At 31.8% G+C, this 12,915-nt stretch overlaps 1 protein-coding gene and 1 pseudogene across 1 annotated transcript; one reads left to right on the forward strand and one right to left on the reverse strand.

Annotated features, from left to right (window-relative positions):
• Positions 1–796: 796 nt before the first annotated feature.
• Positions 797–2,276, reverse strand: LOC131840921 (uncharacterized; annotated as a pseudogene).
• A 7,833-nt stretch (positions 2,277–10,109) lies between these two features.
• Positions 10,110–12,880, forward strand: LOC131840939 (ankyrin-1-like). The gene is made up of 3 exons (XM_059189155.1): positions 10,110–11,475; positions 11,844–12,062; positions 12,656–12,880. Exons 1-3 carry the CDS (start codon positions 10,315–10,317, stop codon positions 12,872–12,874), a joined length of 1,599 nt encoding a protein of 532 aa, XP_059045138.1. The 5' UTR covers positions 10,110–10,314; the 3' UTR covers positions 12,875–12,880.
• Positions 12,881–12,915: the final 35 nt, after the last annotated feature.

Below are 12,915 nucleotides of genomic sequence, written 5' to 3' on the forward strand. Positions count from 1 at the left end.
CCTTGAACTACACTACTTAGTTTGCATATACTTATACAACATTTTTCTGAATGAATGTTTAATCATTTATAATTAGTGTTATTTTAAAAAATGTTTAATATACAATTTTGATTTTACTTTTATCTATATATATATATACCTACATATATGTGATTATAAAATAAAAATATTTTATTGTAAAAAGTTTTTAATTTTGTAAATAAGTAATGCCTTAACTTCTAATAGAATAGAATAGAAAATCATTTATTCAAATAAACTTATTATATTGCTGTCATCTATGAATTCATCTATCCTATAATAGGCTTTTTTACATAACATTTGTTTAATATCAATTTTAACAGCATTTAGGTAAAATTAGTATATTTTTATTGCATGTTTCTACTTGTACAGTCTTTAAGTTTCTTGAAACTATCTAAGTTTTTCCTTGTATACATAATATTTCATAAATGTACTGTGAGGCAACGGTGAGGATATTTGATTCTTTAAAGCCTTGATATAATGACTATCTCGAACCCATACCATAAATAGAACGTATGGCTCTCTTCTAATCTTTATATACCTGAAAGAAAAGAAAACATACTTAACTGTGAGACTTGGAATTTGATAAATGCACTTGATAGCTTATAGACTATTCAATATAATATCAGCTAATAATATTTAACATAAAAAATACTGAAATACAATCTATAATCATCTTTTATGACATCCTAATAATGAAAAGGAATGACAAAACATTGTATTCTTGTTTGTTCACCAATTTTATATGTAGTACAACTACAAAGTTAACAATTACGATTTATTTATCCAGCAAATAAGTTGTTTCTCCTTGAAGACTCTCCAAATGATCTTTGATCTCGTTATGCTCCCAAATGAATGCATCATGAGTGACACCACCATAAGAGGCGTCAATATTCATAATTTTTAAATTACTGTCAGCAATCTAAAAAAATAGGACAAACATTATAAAGATATTTGCAGATAGTGACAAATATGAATAACTTGAGAATTATTTATACACTATGCAAATTTTACATAAAATACTGTACTTACAACTTGAACATTTAAAGAGTGGTAATGTTTTCTATTGAAAAATCTCTCTTCATTGACTGTTGGCCGAATTATAGCTACATGGGTGTACCATACCATACTGTGTAGCAAAACTGAAAAAGAAATATAAACTACTGATTATTTAAACATCAATTAACTTATGCTGATTCCTGAAATTAACAACAATATCATTTATAAATTTACAGCTACAAATAGTTGACTGAACTAAATTAATAGTATATGTATTATAAATCGACAAAGAGCATAAAATTCTATAAAGTTAAATCTTAATCATATTTAATATACATAAACTTACTTTCTCTTCAATATGTTCCTGTCTTCCCTGGACTGAGGAAATCTTATATATTTCCTTAGTATATAGGGTGTATTTAGGGCATCTGTTACATCCCTGATGCAGTTTGAGACAGACTGCTGAGCCATAGTGGTGTCTAAATTTTGTCCGACTGCACCCTGGTAGCTACCACTGGCATAAAAATTTAATGCAGTGAGAATCTGAAAAAAAAATAGATATGGGAATACTAAATAATAGGTAAATACTAAATTTTTTCATCTACAAAATGTACATAAGATCTTACTTTGGTTATTGGATCGATTGCTCAACTATTTTTAGGCAGGGGTAATAATCGTACCACATACTGACAAAGATTCTCGAAGACTTCCCGACTGAGTCTGTATTTAGATACAAAATCGAAGTCGGGAATGGATCTTTGGAGGTACCTAGTACGCATTTTTCTTTTAAACCTGCGTCTTTCAATTTCTTCTTCATTGAGGGCTTCTAAAATTCCAGCCAATCTTGGCATAATGAAACTAAATCAAAATAAAGTAATGCTAAGTTGTAGGTTATATTGAACACAATAATATTTAAAAACACTAATTAGTTTAACTTTTATCACATTATTCACTGTAACACATTAACTGAATTATTAATTAATCACTTTTTTATATATTACAGCACTTATATACGTAAAATCCATACTTACGAAAGTAAAAAGTTAACTATTTAGGTTTCGTCTACTTCGCACTTTAAATCACGATAAACGTGCTGTCAAAACGTCATAATAACGTACGAACGGATACTTCATGGTACGATTTGGGACGATCGAAACGATATTCTCCGTTTTCGGGCACGATTTCGGAATGAACGTTTTTCATGGTACGAATCACACGAAATATCGATCCGAAATTTCGGAATTGCACTTCGTGGTAGACCTACTGATTTAGCAGCTTCTGTGTATTACTTAAGTAGATTTCAATCTAAACCAAATGTTGATCTATGGAGAGCTCTTAAAAGATTGTTAAGATATGTTAAAAAGACTGTTAATTTTTCATTGTTGTATAAAAAGGATAATTCTAGTAAACCGTTATTAGGGTATGCAGACGCTGATTGGGCTAGAGACTCTGATAGAAAGTCTACTTCTGGATATTTGTTGAAAGTTTTTAATAACACTGTAGTATGGAAGTCTAGGAAACAAAATACTGTTGCACTAAGTACAACAGAGGCAGAATTTGTAGCTTTGTGTGAATGTATTATGGAAACATGTTGGATGATAAAACTATTAGCTGATTTGGATATTGTAATTGATAATGTTATAGTTTTTGAGGATAACCAAAGTACTATTAAATGTATAAAGAGTTATGAACAAAAGAGATTAAAACATGTAGATGTGAAATACAATTTTGTAAAGCAGAAAGTAGAAGAGAATTTGATAACTGTAAAATATATTTGTAGTAAAGAGCAATTAGCAGATATTCTTACTAAGCCATTGTGTAAAAGTGTATTTAATAAGTTATTACTAAGTGTAGGTTTGAATAATGAAAATGTATGGATTGAGGAAGAGTGTTGAGAAAGCAATCCACACATTTATGAATATGGCAACTTTATTACTCTATGTTTGATGTAGAATAAATCTCTCTGGTTGATGTCTGGTTGGTTTTGTAATAGGAAAAATATGTCTCCTGATAAGTTTTGTAATTTGGAAATTAAATAAATATATAAATATTAATAGTGTGTATAAATATAAAAATAGTGACCTACTAAATTACTTCAAAATCAATAGGTTTTTAAGGAAAACGATTTTATAATATATATTTTTTATTTTCTTGGCATCTAGACACGCGGTAGCGTGTCAAAGCTGAGTTTCAAGTAAACTGGCAAGCAGCACCGTGTGTATATTTACACGAACCATTTGGAGCCACTTTTGACCCCCACATAACTCAAAAACTCTTTCACACAAACCTGTTAAATTTGGTTCATATATTGAGACTTGTGAGATAAATATGTGTTCCAAATTTCATAAACATATCTCAAACGGTTATTTAGATATTAATGTCCAAAAATCGTCATTTTTATCACTGATCAACTATAGATCAAAATTATAACCCACTTCCAGATGACCTAGGAAGTTCAAATTTGGCATGCAGATAGGTAATTAGGTGAATATAAAGGAAAAAATGAAACTGGTAAATTGTTATCATTTTACTACAATTTTTCACTTTAATTGATTCTATTTCAACTTATACTGGACGAATACTAAAATTCTATGAAAACGTCGATAGCCACCAATTGACATTGATCCCTGGCGAAATATCTCATCTTGTACTGGACGGAAACTAATATTGTATGAAAACGTCGATCATTACCAATTTACGTTGACCCCTTCACATCAGTGTCGATAACTAGCAAACTTCAAATATTGCATTGAGCGGTAAACACTAGTTGCTATAATTTAGATTCTGTCTAAAATATACTCGTACTTATAACTAGGAGTATAGTCGAATTTCGTATTTATTATCTTATTAACTGAGATTTGGTATTAACTATTGTTTCAATATTTAGCGAACATCGATAGTGTCAAATCATTATTTTTATAAATAATGATTAAATAATAGGCATTTCGGTATAGGGCGCCGCGGCGGCACCGTGTGGGAGCGGTGCGATAAAACTCAATGTTTTGTTTCTCGATATCTAACCTATAAGGTTGCGATTTATGCTACGAAATTCATAGCTTTCTTAAATTATACTTATATATTTGTGGTTATATTATTATTACATTATTTTAGTAAATACGTATGGTATAGACAATAGTTTAAACCAAAAATTAATAACAATTTTAGTATAGTTATAAGTAGGAATGTATAGTTAACTCGAGAATGAGAACTCATTGGTAACAAATTGTTTTCTTGAGAATTCAATAGATAACAGTGAATTTGTTACATAATCGTCTTTACTAACTATAACGTGTCAATACGAAATTTCAGATATTAAATAATGTATATGTTGAAAGAGAACAATTCCGTATTTGCTTAACATATGCTATTACTATCCACAAATCACAAGGCCTTAGTTTTAGCAGTCCTCTTCTCAACATAGGCTCCTCTATATTTAATAAAGGGCAGGTTTACGTTGGACTGTCCAGAGTTAAAACCTTAGATGGAGTACGTCTTAACAATTTAGATCCAAGTCACGAGAGCTCTATTGTAGAGTACAACCATCTGTGGACGTTATACCGCCCCGATTTGCCCAAAAATTCCTGATACTGAATTGGCAATGCACTTGAACATTTAAAAGTTACAAGAAAATATAGAAAATAACACAAAAAAAGACAATTATACCCCGTAAATATACGAAAATACAGTAATTTATCAAAAATAATTTGGTATTAATTTAGTTATAAATAAGTAGCTCGTATAATTTATGTACAAAAAGTAATGATATCCCATCAAAAACATAAATGTGAAATGATAGCCGAGTTTAATATTATGATATATACCTTGATCGTTGACTTCTACGACAAAAGAGATGAGATCTAAATGGGTGCCAAGTTCAATGGTCTGTCCTGAAATGTATTTATAACAATATAAAATATCATTTCTTCTTATAACTTAGGATAATATACTGTAGCCTAAGTTCTAACTTGGCTAGTTTTCATATACGAAATATACTGTAGCCTTCGCAAGTTCTAAACATGTTACTTGTCGGTTCCTATTTTAATATTAGTATTAGTATTCTTTATTCTTTATTCTTTATTGTACACACACACACATAATAGAAAAAATTATACAGAATAAATGTAATGTACAAGGGCGAGCTTATCTCTAAAAAGAGATTTCTTCCAGCAAACCTAGAAAATGTTATAGGATCGTGTATTAAATAGAATAGTCATACATACGTGTACGAAAAGAGGAGATATTAAAATATTGTTTTAATGATATTAACTATAAGTATAAATAGACATACATAAATATATATATATATATATATATAGACATACTTAAATGGTACATAAATAAATTATAAGACATAAGTTAAAATGTAAATTATAATATATACCTAAATATATAAATATAAAAATACGTCAGCATTGTGAATGATAATACGCTTTTAATCGGCATTTGAATATTTCAATACTAGAACTGGCACGTATTTCGTGAGGTAAAGAGTTCCACAATCGAATAGCCGTCACCACAAAAGAGCTGGAATATGCCTGCCCAGAGTGTACTGGAGTCCGCAAGAGTAATTTATTCTGAGATCGAGTGTTCATTTCTGTCGGATAGAGAAAATTAAAACGTTCGCGGAGATAGGAAGGTGCAGAAGGATTATGCAAGATATTGTACAGAAGACTGAGAGTGTGAACATTCAGTCGAAAATGAAAGGGCAACCATTTTAACTGATTACGGTATTGAGTTATATGGTCAAACTTACGCAAACCAAACACAAACCGAATGCACATGTTTTGGAGACGTTCCATTTTGTTGAGCAGTTCACCAGTGGCATCAAGAAAACAAACATCTGCATAATCTAGGAGAGGTAAAAGGAGTGTATGAGATAATTCGACCTTCGTTTTAAATGGAAGAAATCTCTGAAGACGCCGTAAGGAGTGAATGGTCCCATATATTTTCTTACTCACATGTTTAATGTGAGAAAACCAGGAGAGGTCACTATCAATGTAAAGACCCAAATCCTTTACTGTTTTAACGTAAGAAATTATATCCCCATTGTATATTATTGAAGGAATGTGCATTGAATCTAATAAATTAAGCATATATCTGCTGCCAATTATAATCGATTGTGATTTTTTGGTATTAACAAGCAGACCATATGCCTTAGCAAAGCCACAAATACACTCGAGTTCCGTATTGATCAAGGAGATAGCATTATCAACAGATGGTAGGTCAAAACTGCGGTACAGTTGTAGATCATCAGCATAGAGATGGAAGTTGCAAGAGATCACTTTCGTCAGTGAATTGATGAAGACAGAGAAAAGTAAGGGAGAGAGAACACCACCTTGAGGGACGCCGGCAGTCAGTTCGCACCAATCTGAAGTATTCCCATCCAGGAACACGCACTGCCTGCGGCCCCTCAAGTATGAATCAAACCATTCTAAAACCAGTGGAGATACGTTAAAAGAGTCAAGGATGCCAAGGAAAATATCGAAGTCAATAGAGTTGAAGGCGTTACTGAAGTCTAATAAAGTGAGGATTGTGAGCTGTTTATTATCTTTAGCAAGGTGAATGTCATCTAGTACTTTAATTAAAGCCGAAACTGTGCTATGGGCAGGACGAAACCCAGATTGAAAAGGAGATAGTAGGTTATTACTATATAGATAAAGGGATAATTGTTCATGAACAATATTTTCTAAAATTTTGGATAATACAGGTAGAATAGAAATGGGACGAAATTCGTTAAAAGAGCTAGGATTATTGGTTTTAGGAAGAGGAATTACGCGAGCATTTTTCCAGGCAGCCGGAAAAGAACAAGTGACCAAAGAATGATTGATTATGTGAGTAATTATGGGCACAAGTTCGTCAATTATTAGTCGAATCATTTGTATACAAATATTGTCATCACCGACTGCCTTGGAGGAAATGGTAAGGATACTCTTTTTAACGTCACACTGGCTAATGATTTTGAAGGAAAAAGGCTCGCAATTGGGTTTAGACTGGCGGCGAAGACTATCAAGTGTTAACGCTTTGATACTGTCAGCAACGGTGACAGGAGGCGAGGAGAAATGCTTATTAAGCGCATTATAGTCCAAATTAGAGGGACAAGTTGAAGAAGAAGATTTGCCAATACCCAATGATTTAAGAAGTCTCCAAATCTGAGCTGAATTATAGCTATGAATGGATTCATGAATATGGCGTCTCTTTGCATCTCTACACATCCGATTACACCGATTCCGCAGCTTTTTATAGTATAATAAATTATCTTCAGACGGAAAACGCTTATATTTCGTATATGAGAACTGGCCAAGTTAGACCTTAGGCTACAGTATATTATCCTAAGTTATAAGAAGAAATGATATTTTATATTGTTATAAACACATTTCAGGACAGACCATTGAACTTGGCACCCATTTAGATCTCATCTCTTTTGTCGTAGAAGTCAACGATCAAGGTATATATCATAATATTAAACTCGGCTATCATTTCACATTTATGTTTTTGATGGGATTATACTAACTGGACATTGAAAGTAGACTATAGTCGTATTTTTAATTAAACGAAGTCAACTGACGTTTACTGTGTTGTCAGTATTTGATGAAATAAAAATAGTGTTGTGACAAAGTGAATAATTGAAAAAACTCCTGAATTAATAGAATTGCCTCGATTGTCTGGTGAATAGTTAGTGAGCCGAACTGCCGATATCGGGTACGGGGTTCGAATTTTAGCCGTGCTTTATACATACCAACGAGTTTACGGCGATTATGTTCCTATAGTATCTGCCTATACTGAATACCGAGTATTTTTAATATAAAGAAAAAATTGCGTGGAAACTTTCAATACTGTCCTATTTACAATTCATCATGTAATTGAAACTATAGATGTATAAAATATAACAATATATAACATAATATAGTTAGGTAATAAAAATAAAAAACTGCGCTTATTACAAAATTTGTTTTTATTCATCATCAGATAAAAAAATAATTGTCGCTTTCAGTGACATTAATTATAAATCTGTCTAAAAATTGTCAAAAAGTTATCTTTGAAACAGTGTTTCGGTCCACGTTTCTCCGGAGACTTAAATTGTTCACTTTGTATTATTTTAATACATTGTAGACTGAGGTCACACTAATTCCCAAAATGTCAGCTGTTTTCGAAATACATTTGTTTTTTTGGGAGCCTCAATAGGTAATAGTGAAGCAGCTTTCTCAAATACGTATTTGTAGACGTTTTGTATCATAAGTTTTTCGGTAACGTTTTTCTTGGAGACAAGCTTTGGCTTGACGTGCTTGGTTGAGGATCCATATTGTTTGTATGAAACAATATAGTAAATATACAATTACCACAAACACAACATGAGGAAAAACTTAACAAAACAGCGTGAGCGCAAAAAAAAACATTAGTGCTCTCAGACAAGAGGTTAGGAGCCGAATTCCAAACAAAATGGCGACCGACGCTCGCGACGTTGATTTGTGTTGGCACTAGTAGCCGCGCGCTTTGTAATAAGCCGTCAAAAAACTGATTGTAGTTACTAGTAACTTATCAGACTTACAGAGCACTTTTGTACAATTTTATTGTAAAATAGAAATAATATTCTTTTGTAGTTTGAAATGATTAACTATTCACACTCATTGTTCATTCATCTAACTGAGAACTGAACGCATCACTATTACTTTAAATATGGCAACATTATTTTACAAAGTGACATTAGCTACTGTCAGCTAGCTTCGTCTAATTAAAAATACGACTATAGTCAATCTCTTAATCAGTGATTTTATTTAAACCCGTTAGTATTATTTTTATATCGATTACAAATAGTCTTTTCTTACACCGTTTCATGATGGATAATTCAAACATGCTTTTTTTTTATTGCAAATATTTCTTCTAAGTGTTCCACTAGCCCGTTTTTTTTTAATCCTTGATAATGGCACAAATAACATAAAATTACATAATAATAATTTGTTAGCCCATTATGTCAAATTCACTAGAATGCACCTAGATTACTTCCATGGATGAGTTCGTGATTTAATGCACAAATACATCATAGAGTTTTTTTAAACACATAATCTGTGGTCTAAAATTAAATAATATTTATTAATAAATTCATAACAAACAACATTCAATTAATATATACAAAATAAAAATTATTTTAATACAACAGAAAATATTTGTTAATAGCAGAAAGTTTTTTATTGTAGATAACTTTTTTATCGATTATATTTTGACATCTCTATGTGTCAGGCCAAGTTAAGTTAAACTTAGTGTTAGAGTAGAGATGTGCTAATTCGTAATAAACTCGAGTTCGAATTTAGGTAACTCGAGATGACTCCAGTCATGATCAGGAATAAATAGTATGTTTTTAATATTTCGAATAATTCTAATATTTTTGGCCGCAGCTGGCCTTGAAAAATTCACCGAACCATGGGGGGCGAGTAGAAATGGCACTTCAAAGCGGAAGGACTTATGGAGCGTATGCATGGCTGCAGGTCAACTAATTCTATTTGGGTGCTATTTTTTTAATGATTCAATAACGAGCTCGGATTTCTTACATATTTAAAATGAATCAGAGCATTTTACAATTTACTTACTACTCACTGCCAATTCGATAAAACAAGGAATTTTTAAGGCTTAAGGCCCGGAATTTACTAAAATATACTACAGTACTAGATGGTAAACCGTTACCGTAGCCTATTATGGCTACGGTAACCATCAAATGAAATCGAATGCTTCTTTGCTATCTACGCTGTATAAAAAAATACTTGGTGTTTAAAAATAACCAACAAATGTTAACTGACAACCGCTAATTTAATCATTTTAATGATAACATAACCGGACGAATACGGGAAGAAAATTATAACAACCTGAAATCAATATTGAGACATTTGTGATCAGTGAAATTTGTATACTTGACTTACTACTTGACTTGACTTACTTTACTTTCATTGATATAAGATGACTTCATGTCATTGTCGGTTCAACGACCGAATCATGCTCCATCTCTTTCACTTGATTCGTTCATTAAATTTTCGAATTCATCGCAATTCGATTTAATTCGAGTTAGGAACTCGAGTTGATACTTCTCTAAGTTAAGAGCCGTAGACCGCTAGTTTTTGTTTTTTATCAGCTTGGATTTGCAGCTGAATATTAAAGAATTATTGCTGTAATATATTCCTTGATCAGAATAAATAGGAATACTCGAAGAAAATGTTTGATCTCAACTTGTTAAATAGTCAATTGTTTGTTCACAAATTAAATTTTACTGCAGTTATTTCAATCTTGTTATAGGCTTTTTATTAATACAATATGGATTTCAGTTCGCATAATCCACGAACCTCTAATTCCTTAAATCTAGCTGCGAGAAACAATGACATAGAGGTAGTGAGAACTTTACTAAAAAAAATGAATCCTAACTGTACAGACAATAGAGGGTGGACATGTCTCCATGAAGCAGCTAATAAGGATAGTTATGATTCTCTGTTACTTATTTTAAAACATCCCGATTGTAGACCACTTGCTGAAACTCATGAGGGACATACTCCATTATATCTGGCTTGTCGCAGACAATGCTCTCTATTGACTATTAAAGCTCTTCTTGATAGTGCCAATGATATAGTTAACTATGGCAGCACTGAAGGTGTTACTCCATTGCATATAGCTAGTGGTCAAGGTAGAGTGGAGTTAATACAGTTATTATTAGAATATGGTGCAAGTATAAATGTTCAAGACTTCGATGGTGATACTCCTTTACATGATGCTGCTTTGGCAGCTCAACATGAAGCTGTGACAATATTGCTACATGCTGGTGCAGATCCTGAGATAAAAAATGGGCCTAGTCTTTTGACTGCATTTCATTTAGCTTGCTGCAAGGGTTCGTTTGAAACTGTCCAGAATATATTACCGTTCATGACTGAAGTAAATGAGCTGGCAGCAGCTGGGGAGAGCCCCTTGATGTCAGCAGTCAAAGGCTGCAATGATGATGTCATACGCTTTTTGTTGGAAAATGGAGCTGATCCTCATATAAGGAATGTATATAACCAATCAGCTTTAGATATGGCTCTCAACTTTGGTTATATTTCTATATTCAAGATGCTCCTGGTAGTTACAGACAAGCAGCAGATAAATTCTAATATAATTGTGAATGCTTGTAAGCCACACTATTTTAAGTTTGAAATACTTGAAGCTTTATTAAACTATGATTTGGGGCCAGACTTTTTTGACTTTATTGAACCATTCCATGTGACTTTGGAAGAAATTGGTGACCATAAACCATTTTACCTTACTAATGCACCTCTGAACTCATATTTAAATATTTGTGAATATATTTATAACCAGTCACCTGATAAATTTAGAGAGTTTTTTTATCTATTCCTTATGAGGGGTGTAGGTGTAAATGCCTTTAATATAGGTGAATGTCCTCCATTAGTATACATACACTATTGTATACATGCTGGATGTTTTGTAGAAGTAAGTATAAACATTACAAAATATGTCTATTTTCTATTTCATTATTAGACTAATTATTTAGAAATGATTTCAATTTGATATAAATATTTTCTTAATATAAAGAAATATGGAATTCATTTGGTATGAAGATGCAATAGACATAAAACCTGCATCCAATAATTTATGTTATTATTATTAATCCAATATTTATTCATCCATCCATAAGATATATGATAACCATTTACCATCAGAAAGGCCTTATGACTAAATGCCACTGCTGTGGTAGAAAAAAAATGTATTTATCAAATGTAGCAAATAGGTAAATTTTTAACATAATTTAGTAAAACATTATTACATAAAAATAATGTTTGTGTGTAAAAATGTTACAGGTTTTCCAAATACTTGTAGAAAATGGTCTTGATGTGGATTACTGCAGCTCAACTACAACTGTGGCTAAGAGCCTCTGTGTTCCTGATGCCTTCTTGGCTTCACTCAGTTCGGACCTTGATACTGCTTCATACATGATACCATATAGCCTAAATGTAGATCCAGAGACTTTCTTACAATTTGCATGTGACAATGGAGTAGCGGGTAGAATATCTCTGCAAGTAAGTTAATTGTGTGTAGTTGAATACTGTATACAATTTAGAAATAAGATACAATTACAATTTAGAATTAAGAAGTTGGACTGTTTTTGATGGAATTTTGTGTGTACTTTTACATAGGTTCCTGGATGGTTCCAGGAACCTATAAAAGTATCTCCGCCTTTCATAAGAGATACTTTTCTAGGGAAGACTATCTGCCTGTATAGCATTATTTAGAAATAATCCTTGCATCTCATAATAATCATCTTCCAACTTGTCTCAAATTGTTGGCTGTCTGTTTATTTTTATATTTAGAATAAAATAATCACATTGTTTCTCAGTAGCATGTAAAATTTAAATAAATGGTTCAATGAATTTCAACAAGATTTTATTCCTGAGCTAGTATAATTAGCAAAACTGAGATATTTATTAATTAGATAGCCAATGATGTTTCATATATGATAACAGACAATCTAGTCTCAATACTTTAATTGTATAAGAACTTATACAGCCTAAGATTGGGAATAGATTTCAAAAACATCTTTTGTTTATTGAATAGTTCAAACCTTAGGCTATTATATAGTATTTCATAAATGACAAAATTACATAATTTTCAGGCACAAAAAAAGTTAGTGTCCTTGATAGATGACAACAATGAAATGGTTTATGTGGAACAGCTACCATATTTAGTGCCACCATTGAGACATTTGTGCAGAATTAAAATACGAAGTGTATTTAGAAATAGGAGAGACATAAAGTCTACAAAAGAATTCCACAATAATCTCAACCATCTACCATTGCCTCCAGCACTCAAGAAATACTTAACTTACATGTAGAGTCCGAGATTATTTTGTTTGGTTAATAAGTACAATACTTG

This window comes from Achroia grisella, unplaced genomic scaffold (assembly GCF_030625045.1).
Source record: "Achroia grisella isolate CSIRO2021 unplaced genomic scaffold, CSIRO_AGI_Agris_v1 utg152, whole genome shotgun sequence".
In the NCBI taxonomy this organism is placed as follows: domain Eukaryota; kingdom Metazoa; phylum Arthropoda; class Insecta; order Lepidoptera; family Pyralidae; genus Achroia; species Achroia grisella.

Bases quoted from the DNA above. Each gene is read 5' to 3' on its own strand.
- LOC131840939 (XM_059189155.1), top strand. From the start codon at position 10,315: ATGGATTTCAGTTCGCATAATCCACGAACCTCTAATTCCTTAAATCTA. The intron at 11,476-11,843 runs GTAAGTATAAAC...AAAATGTTACAG, and splicing joins ATGCTGGATGTTTTGTAGAA to GTTTTCCAAATACTTGTAGA. The intron at 12,063-12,655 runs GTAAGTTAATTG...CATAATTTTCAG, and splicing joins CGGGTAGAATATCTCTGCAA to GCACAAAAAAAGTTAGTGTC.